The 18,060-nt window shown below is 41.3% G+C and overlaps 1 protein-coding gene across 1 annotated transcript in view; it reads left to right on the plus strand.

The window, feature by feature from the left end:
* LOC138642420 (dynein axonemal heavy chain 5-like) overlaps nt 1-18,060 on the plus strand; it is a 546,381-nt gene that overhangs the window by 442,692 nt on the left and 85,629 nt on the right. Inside the window, exons 63-65 of the mRNA XM_069730567.1 lie at nt 6,442-6,636; nt 8,209-8,364; nt 8,736-8,918. Coding sequence (XP_069586668.1) covers nt 6,442-6,636; nt 8,209-8,364; nt 8,736-8,918 — 534 coding nt within the window. The remainder of the gene's footprint in view (nt 1-6,441; nt 6,637-8,208; nt 8,365-8,735; nt 8,919-18,060) is intronic.

The following is an 18,060-nucleotide window of genomic DNA, read 5'->3' on the forward strand; positions in this document are numbered from 1 at the left end:
AGTTGTAATTTCTAAGCTCTTACTCCAATTAGTATGTAAATACCCTCAAATTAAAGCTGAGAGTCTGCACTTTAAGCCCATATTGATTTTATAACATTATCTTAAATTTATTCTGGTAAACAGCTAAAATGCCAAAACTCAAAACTTGTGTCAGTGTCCAAATATTTCTGGACCTAACTGTATAGGTATTTGGAACTGATGGCTTCAAAACTATATTGCATCACAAAGGTGAGGAGTACAAAGAAAAATACATTGTGCCTATGGTGAAACATGTTGGTGTCCGTGTCCTTATGTGAGACCATTAAGGTCCTTACGTACCTTTGGTAGACATGCACTTTTTCACCATGACAATGATTCAAAAACACTCATCAAAGCCCATTGTTTCAAGAACTACAGGGTGAAAATGATTCAATGCCCAAGTATGGGCATCCTAGACTGTGGTCTAGGAACACTTTGAGTGACAAATCAGCCACTCCATGGAATCTGGAGTGTGTGGGATTGTTGGTGGTGTGAGTGACAGTCCAGTCATCCAATCTGATCCTGGGATGTGCTAGGCTGTTAGCATTTTGATTCACAGTCCTGCTACTCTATCTGTTAAAGTCTGCTGGCGTTTCCTCAGGTGCCTCCTGTCTTTAATTATTTGCAAGCTATTTAGCTGGCTAGCTGTTATTAGTCAGTGTCAGTGGTAGCTTTGCCTAAGCAGGTTGTGTTTGCTTATCTCTGTGCCTCTTTCCTCTGACCCTGTCACCGGACCTTGAATTTGTTGTGACTTCTCTTGTGCATTCCCCTTCTGCTTTTGACGCTGTCTGACTTTCTGACTTTAGGTATCTGACCCTGGAATTAGCCTCTAACTATCCATTTCTTGTACTCCTTAATTTTGATGTACTTTCCTGACATTTGACTCTGGATTGTTTACTGACCACGCTTTTGACTTACCCTTCTGCACTTCGAGTCCTCCTGGTTCCTGACCTCGGACTTCCTAAGTAACCTGTCTCACAGCTTGCCTGTGAGTAGTAAGTCAGGGTCACAGTATGTCTCCTGATCTCAACCCAATCGAACACCTATGGGGAATTCTGAAGAGACTTGTTGAGCATCCCTCTCCATCCAGCATCCAAGCTCTAAAAGAGGTCATTCTTGAACAATGGAAATAGATGTTGCAATCTATCAAAAACTTGTTCATTCCAAGCCTACACAGCTTGGTACTGTCCTTAATAATCATAGAGGTCATACAAAATACTAGATATAGTTGTTTTTTATGTAAGGTGTATTTATTTTTGCTTTAATAAATTTGATTAAACCTAAAGACTTTTGTAAAGTTATATCATTAACCTTACTTTAATGTTATAGGTTGACAAAATGAAAAAAATGTTCTATGACACTCTTGTCAAAACTTTATAAATTGTTCTTGTGTTTAGTCAGATATTGATTAAAATCTTACTTTTCAGAGAAAGTATACTGATTTATGTTGAACACTGTATATGTACTGTATAACCACACTCATCAACTTTGAAATTGCACTACCAAGAAGGAAAAGTCGTGGAACTATGAAAAACACTGGATCGACAGATATGCCAATGATATGCAAATTTAAAAAAATGGAAACAAAGTGTGAGTTACAGTTGCACGTGCAGTAATACATGCATTTATACACCTTGGCATGCAATCAGTGAGGGTATTAATGGTTGTCTGATGATGGTTCTGCTATACTGAATGCAGTTGGGCAGATAAATCACCTAAATCTGCTGTTAATAGCTCCCTTTGCTATGATATCTTCGATAAGAGACAAATTCCCTGCATGCTGCAGGCCATTGTAGCGCATTTAAACCACGCAGGCTGATCACAATAGCAGGACCAACATTTGGCCTAGTGTTGTGTTGATAAATGGCTCCTAGGAAACTTTGAATAAATGGCTGACATGATCTTGGGTGCTTGCTTCTTCACAATGTCATCTAACTATCATATCACATGGTATTACTGCAGTCAATCAGGAAAAATTGACGCATAATGCAAGTAGTAGGCTTAAGGTACCTTCACACTAAACAACTTCACAACGATATCGCTAGCGATCTGTGACGTTGCAGCGTCCTGGCTAGCGATATCGTTGTGTTTGACACGCAGCAGCGATCAGGATCCTGCTGTGATGTCGTTGGTCGCTGCAGAAAGTCCAGAACTTTATTTTGTCGCTGGACTCCCTGCAGACATCGCTGAATCGGCGTGTGTGATGCCGATTCAGCGATGTCTTCACTGGTAACCAGGGTAAACATCGGGTTACTAAGCGCAGGGCCGCGCTTAGTAACCCGATGTTTACCCTGGTTACCATCGTAAAAGTAAAAAAAAAACAACACTATATACTTACCTTCTGCTGTCTGTCCCCGGCGCTCTGCTTCTCTGCACTCCTCCTGCATCCTGTGTCAGCGTCGGCCAGCCGGAAAGCACAGCGGTGACGTCACCGCTCTGCTTTCCGGCCGCTGTGCTCACAGTCAGTGCAGGAAAGCAGAGCGCCGATGTTTACCCTGGTTACCGGCATCGTTGGTCGCTGGAGAGCTGTCTGTGTGACAGCTCTCCAGCGACCAAACAGCGACGCTGCAGCGATCGACATCGTTGTCGGTATCGCTGCAGCGTCACTTAGTGTGAAGGTACCTTTAGGCTGGGAATGCAGCAGCCATTGGAGGGTGATTTTAGAGTTGATGTCAGAGCTCACAGCACAGCATTAAAGGCAGAAAGTGTATGCCCTAAAATATAAGACAAATTCTCCTGACAGAAATGTGTTGGATCTAATAAAGAAATTCAATTGATAAAGGGGGGGGAGAGATAGCAAAGGTGCAAGAAGCAGTGACAGATCTAGTGTGGTTCATCAATTATATGGTTTAGTGTATCTGTCATCAATACATTTCAATTACAATAGCTTTTATTTTTCTTCATTCACAATGCACTAGAAAGCCGAAGAAAAGCAGGACAATATTTTTGAGAGAAAAAAAAATTCAAACCAAACTCCGTCAGACGGTATGTTTGCTTGTCACAAGTGACCCTACGGAAATTTTTAATTTCTTGTGCAGCCTTTTTTGTAAAGAGGAAAGTTTATTTTTTATATCACAAAGCAAAATTCCCCCAAATCCAGACATTTAACTGTATCTTTCAACTATACAAAGTGTGCCTGTTGCAATCAATTTTGTTTTTGCACATGTTTTACTAGGTCAATTTTACATTTGTACATATCACACAAATAATGTGCCCTATTGCTGGTGCTGGCAGTTTAGACATGTACCTATCTAACATTTGTTACCTTGTCATGGGATTGAATATTATTAAAAAGTATTTTTAAAATGACGTTTCACTGTACATGTTTTTGCAACAATTTTAGGTTACTGTAAGGTGACTGAAGCTAGATCAGGTTGTCATAATGCAGAAACCTGCTCATAACTTACCATATACAGTATACTCGAGTATAAGCTGACCCGAGTATAAGCCGAGGCACCTAATTTTGCCATGGAAAACTGGGTAAGCTTATTGACTCAAGTATAAGCCTGGGTATGCATTGTCCCCTCATCCCTGTCCTGCTATGTGTGGCTCCCCCGTTGTATGCATGGCTCCACCGTCCTCCCCCATGTAAGCATGGCTCCCCCATACTCCCCCGTGTATGCATGGCTCCACCGTCCTCCTCCGTCATATTCACCCCCTCCTGGTGCAGTCTCTGCACTTCCCTGCTTCTCTGTTGTCCCAGGGCCGGCAGCTATTCCTGTATTGAGCGGTCACATGGTTCCGCTCATTAAGGTAATGAATATGCGCTCCACACCTATGGGAGTGGAGACACGTACATATTCATTACCTTAATGAGCGGTACCATGTGACTGCTCTGCACAGGAAGAAGCTGCCGGCGCCCGGATAACGGAGATGCAGGGATGGAGATCCAGCGACAGAGGGTGAGTATTGATGTCTGACGCGTGTATAAGCTGAGGAGGGGGGCGTTTTCAGCACAAAAAAAATGTGCTGAAAATCTCGGCTTATACACGAGTATATACGGTATTAAAGCACCATTTTATCATTACCATTAATGCTGTACTATTATTTATTAATTTTTTATGCTTACTGATTTAGCGCCATTAATTCTACAGCGCTTTACAGACATGAGCATCACTGTCCCCATTGGCGCTCACATAACAGAACATACAATCTCCTTACAATCTCCAGTGCTGCAAAGCTACAGGTCTAATCACTGAGCCACTGTGTTGGCTATGTGTTATTGTTGTATAAGTTGGCAGTATGAGTGGGCTGCAGTTCATTCTCTCACTTCGTAAGTGTCTATTCTGCTTTGCACTTTTTCCTCCGACAGGTGAATAAATAAATCAAAGAGCCTCGTATGTATAAAGAGGATTATTCTGAATTCTCCAACAAGCCTAAACATCCCCAATCTTCTTTTGTTGTCATTTTAGATTGGAAGAAAGTGATTGAACGTTTCAAACCTCTGTTGTCACTTTTGGTTTTGTCTAAGAGCAGGACATTTTAATTAATTTTCTCTGTCAGTTCTATATTTCTTGGTTGCAACAGCATAGAGTAGCTGTCATGGTTCAAAGACTCAAATAAATGACATTTGAGGTTTATGGACCAAAAAAAATGACATTGTAATGGAAAAGTTCTGACTTGTAAGATTGAGTTCTTGTTGAAGAATTTTAGTCCAGTACCTCTCAAAGTGCCATAAAACTGTCAGGCTTTCGGTGGCACCTTAAAAAATAACGGAACAATAAGGATATTACTTTTTACACCTGTTTTAACAGCGATGATCGATATCTCCTGCAATATGACTGCAGTATATGAGTGTACCTATGTGCCCACCCTTTGCCTCCAAAAGATGTAGACAGAATTTCTTATTTAACCTTTCCAACTACTACCGAAAGTATTGAAATCCTTATTTGTCCTCCCTTGATATCTTTTTAAAAATTCTTCTGTTAGCCACACGCATGATAGAGAGAATGATTATTGTGCACAATAATTCATATGCTGGGCAGCACGGTGGCGCAGTGGTTAGCACAGCAGCCTTGCAGCGCTGGAGTCCTGGGTTCAAGCCCCACTAAGGACAACATCTGCAAAGAGTTTGTATGTTCTCTCCGTGTTTGCGTGGGTTTCCTCCGGGTACTCCGGTTTCCTCCCACATTCCAAAGACATACTGATAGGGAACCTAGATTGTGAGCCCCAACGGGGACAGCGATGAAAAATGAGTGCAAACTGTAAAGCGCTGCGTAATATGTTAGCGCTATATAAAAATAAAGATTATTATAAAGATTATTATTATATGTTACAAAGATAAAAAAAAATAGTGGAAATAATTCAAGTCTATTGAGTATCAAAAGTCTTACAGAAAAGAACATTGTACATTTTGTTGCTTTTGTGTCAGTCAGAAGTATGGCTGGGGGATGGGGGAGGCCTTAAGGTACCTTCACACTAAACAATGCTGCAGCGATACAGACAATGATCCGGATCGCTGCAGCGTCGCTGTTTGGTCGCTGGAGAGCTGTTACACAGACAGCTCTCCAGCGACCAACGATCCCGAAGTCCCCTGGTAACCAGGGTAAACATCAGGTTACTAAGCGCAGGGCCGCGCTTAGTAACCCGATGTTTACCCTGGTTACCATCCTAAAAGTAAAAAAAAACCAAACGCTTCATACTTACCTTCCGCTGTCTGTCCTCGGCGCTCTGCTTCTCTGTACTGGCTGTGAGCACTGCGGCCGGAAAGCAGAGCGGTGACGTCACCGCTCTGCTTTCCGCCCGCTGTGCTCACAGTGAGTGCAGGAAAGCACAGCGCCGGAGGACAGACAGCTGAAGGTAAGTATGAAGCGTTTGTTTTTTTTACTTTTAGGATGGTAACCAGGGTAAACATCGGGTTACTAAGCGCGGCCCTGCGCTTAGTAACGCAATGTTTACCCTGGTTACCAGCAAAGACATCGCTGAATCGGTGTCACACACGCCGATTCAGCGATGTCAGCGGGAGAGCCAGCGGCCAAAGAAAGTTCTGGCCTTCTAGCCCCGACCAACGACATCACAGCAGGATTCTGATCGCTGCTGCGTGTCAAACTGAACGATATCGCTAGCGAGGACGCTGCAACATCACGGATCGCTAGCGATATCGTTTAGTGTGAAGGTACCTTTAGTGTATTACATACCCAGGGTGTTGAATATTTATAATGTTCTTATATAATTTTGGTAATGATTTTCTTCAGTTGCGCCAGTGTACTTTTTATATAAAGTGGATTATTTGACAAATTTACCAAGCTTTACAGCACAATGGCGATTTTCATGTAATACATAATATGAAAAAGTAGTAGGACAAACCTCAGACTGATGTTTCATGATGTCTCTTTTTCCAGACCAAACTCTCGTATTTATAAAATCTGATTTTGTTTTCCACATTGTAAACCTAACAATATGAAGCTTTCATTTATTCTTTAGGACCTGCATCTCATCTCTATGCTGGTGGACAATGCTACGATTGGTGAATGGAATCTTCAAGGACTTCCCAGCGATGACCTCTCTATTCAGAATGGAATCATTGTTACGAAAGCATCTCGCTTCCCCCTTCTTATAGACCCACAAGGTCAGGGTAAAATCTGGATTAAGAATAAAGAGAAGAACAATGAGTTACAGGTAAGATTAAGAAAACTTTATTGCCATATACCAATTGCTCATGACTCTGCATGAACCAGAAGAATTACTTCAACCTTGGGTTTGCCTAATCGTATCTCACTTATAACACTGGTATTCTCTTGTGTGTACGAGTGGTTATAGGGTACCCTGAGATACCAAAGCTTAAAGAGAACTTGTCACCGGCTCAAAAGTGGCCAGTTTTTACTATTATTCTATTCCTACTGCTCCCCTGAGTATGCCATTTTTTAAATCTGTGAGATATGGTTCTTTATATTTAGAGCAAATTTTATGATCTTTACCACAAGGGCTGTTTTTTTGAGTGCGTATCTTAGCATTACTCTGCATTAGTGATGACCTAGTATACTCGTTACTTGAGATTTCCCGAGCATGCCCTCCGAGTATTTTGGCCTGCTCGGAGATTTAGTTTATGTCTCCGCAGCGGCATGATTTGTGGCTGCTAGACAGCCTGAATACATGTGGGGGTTGCCTGTTTGTTAGGGAATCCCCACATGTATTCAAGCTGTCTAGCAGCCAAAAATCATGCAGCTGTGTCGACATAATCTAAATCTCCCAGCACGGCGAAATACTCGGAGACCACTCGAGCATGCTCGGGAAATCTCAAGTAACGAGTATACTCGCTCATCACTACTCTGCACTATTGCACTATATTCAATGCCCCCTTGGTAAAGACCATAGAAATGAGAATTTTATAAAAAGGCCCATATCTCTGGAACAGTTTGGTATAAAAGAAAGAATTCTCAAGCAAGCAGTGATAATAAACTAAGTGCAAAAGTGGTCAGTTTTAATCAGGTCCACTATAAGTGCAACCGCAAACCTCTACATCTTCTATGGTTTTGCTCCGTTATATGTAGTAGATTAAGACTATTGTTTTAGTTCTGAACAAAAATCTATGACAAAGGCATTCTTTTTAATTTGCATCCTATTATTTTAGTTTGATCCCCATTGTCAGTGGCTTTATGATGATAATAACCACCCTTCCCTCTTTCCTGTGTATCTCCGTTTCACTTAAAAAAGTTGTGCCTGCAGCTTGGTAATTAACACTGAATTCTGATGGCCCATATGTTGTTAATAAATCTATCAGGAAGCCATAAACATGAAATCCCAATTATAATTTTATTTATCTTATTCTTTGTTACAGAACATAAAACCCAGCCACATGCTGTAAAGTGCTAGGTATAGTTCTGAATATCAGATTAGGCTTGGCAAACGCTTTTGTATTTTTTTTGCACATCTTATTTTTTCCTGCACTTTCTCTATCATTATTACATTTATATGAAATTATCATTGTATAATTTCTTATGAGGACTCCATTAACTGAGTCAGAGGTCAATGCTGTTATTATAGAACATTCTGGAACGGTAGTGTAATATACATCTTCTGCAAATATATGTATTCATAGTGTAATATATGGTTATATTAAGGTTACAGTATAGCTTTCACACATACTTTGGAGTAGTAAATATGAAGATACAAAGTAACTTAATGAAAACGAAAAATAGAAAAGATATAGAAAAGGCTTTTTGATTTCTTCCATTTGTTCTCTAATCCCAGGTGACATCCCTGAATCACAAATATTTCAGGACCCACTTGGAGGACAGCCTTTCTCTGGGAAGACCACTCATGATAGAAGATGTTGGAGAAGAACTTGACCCGGCACTTGATAATGTTCTGGAGAAAAATTTCATTAAATCTGGCTCTACCTTCAAAGTAAGATGATAATATATTTTTACGTATAATTATGTTCAGAATTCTGTGTTTTTCAGCTGGAACCATTTATAGACAGAAGCAACCCAACTTCGCTAACATCTGCGTAAAAGTTTTGGTTAAAAATGGAAATCAAGACCTGTGGCCAGACAGAACCGACACCAACAGTGCTCAGCACTTCTCAGTGACTTATAGTGATGGCCAAAAATTTCTGTCAAGTGTGATATAATCTGTGACTGAGGCTTTAAATGGAGGCACAGACACATTCTTAGCTGAGCTCCAATAATACCATAATCTTTACAAAGTGCAAATCACCTTCAAATGCTAAATAAGAGGCTACAACTGATAAATATAAATTGTCTGATTTCTTGTAGGTAAAAGTTGGTGATAAAGAAGTTGATGTTATGAAAGGATTTACTCTTTATATTACAACTAAACTGGCCAACCCGGCCTATACCCCTGAAATCAGTGCCAAGACAGCAGTCATTGACTTTACTGTCACCATGAAAGGCTTAGAAGATCAGCTCCTTGGACGTGTGATATTGACCGAAAAGCAGGTATGGAAACTGCTAAACTTAGGTCATCTATAAGCATATTTTATTATGTATTGTTTTTGAATGTACCTGCACATGTCCAATATCTTTCAGTCATATCAACTTTTGCAATGGGTGTTAAAAAAGTTTTGGACAAACAATTTATTAGGGAAAGGATGTAAAAAAGCATTTTTTTTTCTTTTTTCACTTCCTTACTTGTGACACCAGAAAAAGGTGATACTAAAATTGCTACAGTAATATCTTTAAAATATGAAATCCTTTTATAATTGGATTAAATTTGTGATATAAATGGTAAAGGGCTCATGAAAGGCTTCCTCACAGCACATCATATTATATATGATTATTTTCAACAAAAAATGGATTGAAAACAAACAAGTAATGATTGTACAAACATCAGCTATCTACCGTAAAATTGAAATCTGTTGAAAGAAAATAAAATATTCAATTAGCTGTAAAGTTAGAGGCGTTTTTGTATTAACATTCATGCATTCATTTATCACTAAAAAAATACATTACATGGCCAAAATGTATGTTGATCTAGTACTCCCAGTGGAGTGTTACTGAAGTCCTAAATGACTTTCAATATAGAACAGTTAGGCAGCTTCCTCTCTAATAACTATATTGATACACTTCATACCCTGCTATACTTAAAGGGGTTGTTCCCTTTCAGATAATGTTTTGCCCCGGCTAAAGTTTGTTAAAGGGAACTAGTCACCTTTAAAATCTCTTATTTTATGTTCTGGGGGAGGACAAATAGTACAGATGACCCAGAAGTAAAGCCCGAAAGTAAAGTCCTCAGCGGGACATAGTGAAGTACGCCTGTGCAGGAGCGAGATTGGGACACTGTGAGTATGACGTTGGACGCGTCATCCACATCAAGCAGTGCAGGAGGACAGTGCTTGGGATAGTATTGGTGTCGAGCACTACCAGTGAAGCCTTTTGAACCAGACCGTTCAGCACTGGGAGATTATAAAAGGTATTTTTTTAATAAGCAGAGGGGGTTGGGGACTAATAGGGGACTTATATACAGGTGGCTAGACTACTGAAAAAGAGGCGTTAAAGGTGGTTGCCTTCAGTTATGTTGGGAAAACCTGGTGATGGGTTCCCTTTAAAACAGAACAAACTACCTTGTATTAACCTTCCACGGGTTTACCGGTGAGTCTCTGCCACTACTTCTGGAGTCTGGTATTGGCTGCGGTGCTAACATCACATTGACAGCATAGCAGACACTCAGTGAGCTCGTTCAGAGAAGTGGGGCTTTCTGATTGGCTGCCACACTGTCTGTGACCTCAGCAACGCAGCCAATGCCAGACACTAGGAGAAGTAGTGCAGACTCGCCAGTGAATCCAGGGAAAGTGAGCTCAGCACAGTTTGTTATTTGTTAACACACTGGAACTTGGACAGGACATTGTTTGGAAGGGAACAACCTTTTTAATTGTAATGACAAGAGGTAATACTTAATAGCATTAAAGGAAACTTTCACCAGGTTTGTCCTATGTGAAATAAGGCCACCACCTTTCAGCCCTGATATACAGCACTCTAATATGCTATATATATGCCCCCAATCCGGCCTGCAAGACAAGAAAAATACCTTTTATAATATTCACCAGTCCAATGGACGTTGCTGGTCTTGGTCCGGTGCCTGCATACTACGTCATCCACACAACGTCCCCAGCATCGCACTCTTGCATAGTCATACTTTTCTGCCCTGACCAGGGCATAGTCAAGTATGGCAGTGCGCATGTAATGGGGCTCTTTGACCTTTCCCATTGCCTGCGCACTGTAGTACTTTGCTCTGCCCTTGACTGGGCAGAGAAAAGTATGCCCATGCAGGAGTGGGATGCTGGGGACACTGTGTGAATGACATAGGACACGTCATCCACACTGTAATGCCCACAGAGTGGGACAAGGTATAGTGGACTCACTAGACCACTGATGGTGCAGTGGCGGCTGTATACCCGATACTCAAAAGACAGGAGAGTGGATCTCATAAACCAAAAGCTATTTATTAAAGTAAAAATAAAAAGGGAAACTGAGTCAGAGGGAAAGAACCTCTGGATCATAACACTGTACCACCTAGTGGAGCACCGGGCTAGGTGTACCCCTATACAGGGATTCCCCCGTCACAACACCAGGTGGCCTGAATGCCACGAAACCAGGACCAGAGGACGACCCATACTGACAATCTAGCAACACAGTAGAATACTTGGGCCTGCTGGTGGAGAGAATCCCAGGAGCTTCATGAAGTCCAGAAAGGTTGATCCCACCGGTAGCTGGGTCAGGAGGGTTCCGTGAGAAGAGGCAAGACAACTTGGAGTGGGAACCGGAGAGACCAGAGGAGTCCAGGATGGGAATCGCCAGAAGAGGACTCTGTGAAAATAGAGGTATCATTAAGGTGCAGAGCACAGCAGAGTGTGGCCTGAAGCTGGGGCAACTATCCAGAGAATGAACACGTTGCCCAGGCACCTCCCATAAAGGGAGGGTGCTTTTTATGCACAGAGCATCATGACACAGCGAACAGGTGTCCTGCTGTTTTAAGTATGTGCAGGAAGCGGGGCGTGGCTCCTAAGATCATTTCCAGGATACCTGCCAAGAGGATGCAGGTTCTTAGCAGAGAAAGGAGCCGCTGAACGTTTGGAGCCATGGACAGGGTGAGCAAAGCTGTGTAATAGGCGCCAGCCTCCCTGCGCAGCGGAGACCGGACCTGCGGCTGAGGGCATGACACACACAAAGCAAAAATGAGGAAGGCATCGCAGGAAGAGAGGAGACACCGGACCAAGACAGCAATGCCCATCGACCCTTACTTTTCTCATTCCTTTCAGTCAAAATCCATAACATTTTTTAAAAATTACTGTAATTAACAAGACCAGATGATGGTTTGTTTGTATCTACACCAATAGTAGTTTGAATGCGAGGTAACACAAGATAGAAATTAAAAAAATTTTTATGAGGAGTGCTCACACCCACAAAGCTTACTGACAGAATGGAAGATGAAAATAAAAAAAGAAATCATATATAAAAAACTAAAGCAATTTATCTATGTGAGTGGCTGGTTACCACCACTCACAAATATTCCAAGATGATCACCTCTCATTATCTAGGTATTTACTTCAATCCACACCAGTTTCCTCAATCAGGATCCCATTTCAATATGGGAGCAAAGAAAAAACAATAAAAAGTTTCTGATAAAATCGAAAGCATACACAGCCACTGATTGTATTAATTATCTTATTACTCACTCACCTTAGTTAGGATAATTAATTCCACCAATGGGTGCATATTTTGCTGTTATGTCTCCTCTCATTTTTTTCATTAAAACTTTGTTTTTTATGCTCCTATGAATGACAGTGTACTGGAAAATGGGAAAAAAATTCCCAGTGCAGTGAAATAAAAAAAAAAAACAACAAATCCACCATTGTTTTGGGGTTTTGTTTATACAGTGTTCATTGCCTGGTAAAAATGACCTAGTATCATAATTTTTTAAGTCAGTATGATTACACTAGTAATCTTGGTTCTTGAGACCATTAAGGCAAGTAACAGAGACAGTAGTCAGTACGTGAATGTAAGTATGCAAATCATATTTGCGGTTATGTGACGAGCAGGGGAGACCTCGCAATGTATAAATTACATTCTGTTAGAATTCATGATGTTGTAATTACTTGCAAGTTTTGTCCCCGAAAAACCCTTTTAGCTACTTCTGGACTATAAGGGTATGTGCACACATCCGGATTTCTTGCAGAAATTTCCTGAAGAAAACCGGAAATTTTCTGCAAGAAATCTGCATTTTTTTTTTGCGTTTTTTTTGCGTTTTTCTTAGCATTTTGCAAGCGAAATTAGCTTGCAGAATGCTAAAGTTTTCCAAGCGATCTGTAGTATCGCTTGGAAAACTGACTGACAGGTTGGTCACACAAACATAGTGTTTGACAAGTGTGACCAACTTTTTACTATAGATGCTGCCTATGCCGCATCTATAGTAAAAAATAGAATGTTTAAAAATAATTAAAAAAAATAAAAAAAATGGTTATACTCACCCTGCAGAAAGCCGACCTCCTCAGCGGCGTCCATTCCTATAGATGGTGTGTGTGTGCAGGACCTTCGATGACGTCGCGGTCACGTGAGCGGTCATGCGACCAATCACAGGACCGCGACGTCATCGTAGGTCCTTCACACAGACCATCTATAGGAACAGAAGCGGCAGCATGCAGCGCAGAGAGTCGGGAAGACATCGGGGCCATCAGAGGGTAAGTATATGACTATTTTTTATTTTAATTCTTTTTTTTTACTAATTATATGGTGCCCAGTCCGTGGAGGAGAGTCTCCTCTCCTCCACCCTGGGTACCAACCGCACATAATCTGCTTACTTCCCGCATGGTGTGCACAGCCCCATGCAGAAAGTAAGCAGATCAATGCACTCCTAGGTGTGCGGAATCCCCGCAATTCCGCATTTTTAATGAACATGTTGCTTTTTTTTCCGCAATGCGATTTTTTTCGCGGGAAAAAAAAGCAACATTTGCACTAGAAATGCGGAATACACTGTAATTAATAGGAGGCATATGTAAGCGTTTTTTACGCGTTTTTATCATGTTTTTATAGCGAAAAAACACGAAAAAAACGTGAAAAATCCTGAACTTGTGCACATGGCTTAAACGTTCAGGCAGTCCACTCTTATCTCTGCACTGAGGCAGTTCACTCTTATCTCTGCACTCATGTCTTCAAAGGTCAGTGCATTCTAAGGGTACCGTCACACAGTGGCATTTTGATCGCTACGACGGCACGATCCGTGATGCTCCAGCATCGTAACAATATCGCTCCTGCGTCGTAGACTGCTGTCACACTTTGCAATGTACGACGCTGGAGCGATAATTTCATGACATATGTGCGATGTAGAAGCCGTTGGTTACTATGCGCACATCGTATACAATATCGTGCACACCTTTGTCACACCATGCGATCATGCCACCACAGCGGGACACTAGACGACAAAAGAAAGTTTCAAACGATCTGCTACGACGTATGATTCTCAGCGGGGTCCCTGATCGCAGGAGCGTGTCAGACACAGCGAGATCGCTGGAACGTCACGGATATATCGCTGGAACGTCATGGATCGTGCCGTCGTAGCGATCAAAATGCCACTGTGTGACGGTACCCTAAGAAACTTTCACTAGATTGTGATGCTGTGGGGGAGGGAAGCTGCTGTCCCACTCAGCCAGACACCCCAAAGAGAAGGCAGACATTGTTTCTTTGCATGTTTACCCTCTTGATCTCTGTATATGAAGGGGGGTACAGGGCCAGTTTACTGTGGCCAGAACTGAGTTCTCTTTGCCCTGAAACCCCTCTTCTAAACAAGAGTCAGACAGGTGTGTAGAGTTGTGTTGTGAGGTACTTTCTTTACACATTTGTAGTGTGAGAGTCCATGTGAAAAACAGACATGTATATCCTATTATTCTTTATATCTTCCCCTGGTATCCGCAAAAGAAGGATATAAAAATGACATAAAAATGAATCCCCATGTGTTGCGGAAAAAAAGAAACCAAAATTATTTGAATATCCAAACAAGGAGCAATTATAGAGTCATTAAAAACTCATGTACGATAAAATCTGAAATGACCCTGATCAGGAAGGGGGGGAGCGGGGGGGTCCTTTATATTGACCACATTATGTAATGAAGATTTTAAAAAAAAAGACCGTGAAAATGTCATAAAACCATGGAAAATCCCTCCCGGAAAACAAGGGTAGCCGAAACTGTAGGAAAAACACCCAGGAAACGTCCAAAAAAAAACAATGACAGAAAAGATATTTCAGAAAAAAATGCCAGTTTCCTGGAGAGTCTCCTGCTTTGTCTGAGTTTAAAAGAAGTAATGTGCTTTTATAGCAGCACAGTGACGAGAACCATTTATGGATGAGATGTTTCACCACTGGCCGTTTGGTTGACGATTACACCTATTTCTATCACTTTTAGTATCCTGTTATAAAATGATTTTCCCATTGTTTCAGCATTGCTCTGGCATATCTCCTTCGCAGTGTATTTAGTGCTATTTAAAGATAATGAAAAAATGGTCCATCAGGCGTTGGCATGTACACCCACATATGTGATATCCATAGAAACCCCGGGAATAGATCAAAGTGTGGTGTAATTCAAGATCTGAGAAAATCGGTTTCTCAAACACTTCATAACATTTTACATGTTAGCAAAGCTTTACACAATATCTTTGCGTATTTATTCCCATCATTCATTCCACGATGCCTCTGCAGTGCAATAAAGATCTTTCTCTGTAACGAAACAATTGGAAAGGATGAAAGTGTACCATGGTGCTCCATCTGGCTACTTATTTCTTTATTGTAATGTTCAATGCTTCTGGCAATACAATCCATATTCCCTATACAGTCCTGTGAATCCTGCTGCTGCTATGGGCATTTTAATAAATGCACTTATGAGAGTAAGCTGAAACATTTACAATATAATTGAAGCACAAATCAAAGCTTTGGTGCAAGAAAAATTCCAGAGTTTGATTGTATTCACACAATGTTAGGTGTCTTGTTCACTAGTGTTCTTTTATGGTGTTGTTAACCTGGAAAATATTTCATAGGTCAGGGGGGTACATAGACATTATGGGGTCCCAGAGCAAAAGCCCTGATTGGGCCCACCCCCCTAAAAAATTAGTAATATTCAGCAGGGTAACAGAATAACATATCAAACAACTTTGCAGCCCTTGAGGGTTTTTATCACTAGGACATTATCATTGCTAGGGCTAACTGCCATGTGCTAGGTTGTCCGACTCTGCCCCCTCCTGCGATAAGCACCTCACTGTCTATAGCTATGTACACAGAGACCCTGGAGTGGGTGGGGTTAGCTGTGGTGTGGGTGGGGTTAGCTTTCACAGCTTAGCTGCATTGCCAAATCTAAGAACTCTGATTGCCTCACAACCCATTCAACTTAGACTGCTTTCACACAAGCATACGGGAGGGCTGCGGATGGCAGCGTACTTCCTCCCTTCCTCCATGAAACCATGCCTACGCTCCGCCTACTTCTCCTTGCGTCCTGCGTTGCCCTGCATACCTATCTTTATCATCGGGTACGCAGGTCATGCAAATGTATGCAGATGCCTCCCCATGCACCGTATTGAACTGCGCAGAACGTAACATGTTGCATTTTGTTGCGGTCAGCGCAGCGTCAAAATGGCGCATGCAGAGGCATCTGCATATATTCGCATACCCAATGATAAAGATAGGTATGCAGGGCAACACAGGACGCAAGGAGAAGTAGGCAGAGCATAGACATGGTTTCATGGAGGAAGAAGGGAGGAAGTACGCTGCCATCCGCAGCCCTCCTGTACACAAGTGTGAAACCAGTCTAAGTGATACATTATTGGATTCATTTAACAAGAACTTGTAGCAATTACAGTTACAATATAACAAAAGGAACGTTCATTGTAATACAACTTATTGTAGACAATTTTTGCAAATTAATCAAATTATTCAAATTATATTATTCATAGGACTTTGAATTGATTGCAAGCCATTTAAGGCCAATCATATGAGGACAGCATTTAATCCAAAGCATTTGACACTAATCTTTTAATTAATGGATAGTGTATGGAATTAAGAATTGGGAATTAAGAATTAAGTAATATTAAGCCTATATGTTAGAGGCGAATAGATCAAGTGATGGGAGGCGGAAAGGCCTTGTCCCATTTGTTCCACTTCTTGCAGAATTTTCCAAACTGGTTGTTGATCAGAGCGAATTTCAGTTCGTGGGATCTATGTTGCTGGAATAATTGTAAAATAATATTCGGATTGGGTAGTGTTTTATTCTTCCAGTGGCGAGTAATGATGTTTTTTGCTACAAGGCATAGATGAATGAGTAGAGGTTGGAGTGTTGAGTCCAATTCATCCAAGTTAATAGATAGGAGGGCCATTTGGGGGGTAAGGGTAAAGACTTTGTTGGAGAGTCTGTTAAAGGTAGTGGAAATCAGAGACCAAAAATTTTTGACTTTAGGGCATTGCCAAAGCATGTGAATTAGGTCTCCCTTGAAACCGCAATCTCTCCAGCAGAGTGGGGACGTTGAGGGTCCGAAGTGAGCCAATTTTGCCGGGGTGAGGTACCATCTGCTAATTGTTTTAAAGTGTGTCTCTTGGAGTGGAAATGAAATTGTGGAGTTATAGGTTGTTGAGAGAGCATCTTCCCAATTTTCTGGGGAGAAGGTAGAGTTCAGAGTTTTTTCCCAGGTGAACATGTAGGGGGATTTTAGCATGATTTCGTCATTGTTGAAGGAGTTGTAAAGGAAGCCATGGCTCCAGAAAATTTTGTGGTGGGGATTGTTTAGGACTTTTATGGAGGCATGTGTGAAGTTCATTTTTGAGTTGAGGAATGTATATACATTGTCTTTTAGGAGGATGAATTCTGTGAATAAGGAGGTAGGAATGTTGAATTTTTTCCTCAGCGATATGAAATCTAGGAAGTTAGAGCCATTGTGGATATCCCCTAGTTTTAAGATTTTCGATTCTTGCCAGATGGGGGGGAGAGTTTTGTTGGCGAGGCGAAAGATGAGAGTGAGGGGTAGATTTTTTAGGATAGAAAATTTGTGTGTCCTTCTCTTTGGTTTGGAGAATTTGTGCCAAGCTTGGGCGATGGCAAGGAATAAGGGGTGGGCGTTAGGGTTGGGAAGGTGGTTTAAAATTGCTTGTGAAATAATGTTGCTTAATTGATTATCGTTATTTAAAGACATTTCTAGGTCGAACCAAGCTGGAGGGTCCTGTTGAAGAATCCAATGGGCGCTCTGTTTGATCAGCAAGGTTTGGTAATGTGCAGTGATGTTGGGAAGGCCCATGCCCCCGTTACTTTTTTTGTTATATAATGAAAGGGTAGAGGTTCTGGCTCTTTTTCCTCCCCATAAGAATGTGTTCAATGTGGATTGAATATTTGTCAAAAGGATGGCGGGTACGGGTAAAGGAAGACATCGGAGGACATAAAGAATTTTTGGGAGGATAAATGTTTTTAGAGTGTAATTCTTCCCCCACCATGAAAGCTCTTTGTCTTTGAAATTTGCACAAACCTTGCTTATTGAGTCAGTAATTTTACTCAAGTTTGCCTTTATCATGTACTGGAGGTTACTACAAAGAGAGATTCCTAAATAGGGAATTTCTT

Source organism: Ranitomeya imitator, chromosome 6 (genome assembly GCF_032444005.1).
Source record: "Ranitomeya imitator isolate aRanImi1 chromosome 6, aRanImi1.pri, whole genome shotgun sequence".
Lineage (NCBI taxonomy): Eukaryota > Metazoa > Chordata > Amphibia > Anura > Dendrobatidae > Ranitomeya > Ranitomeya imitator.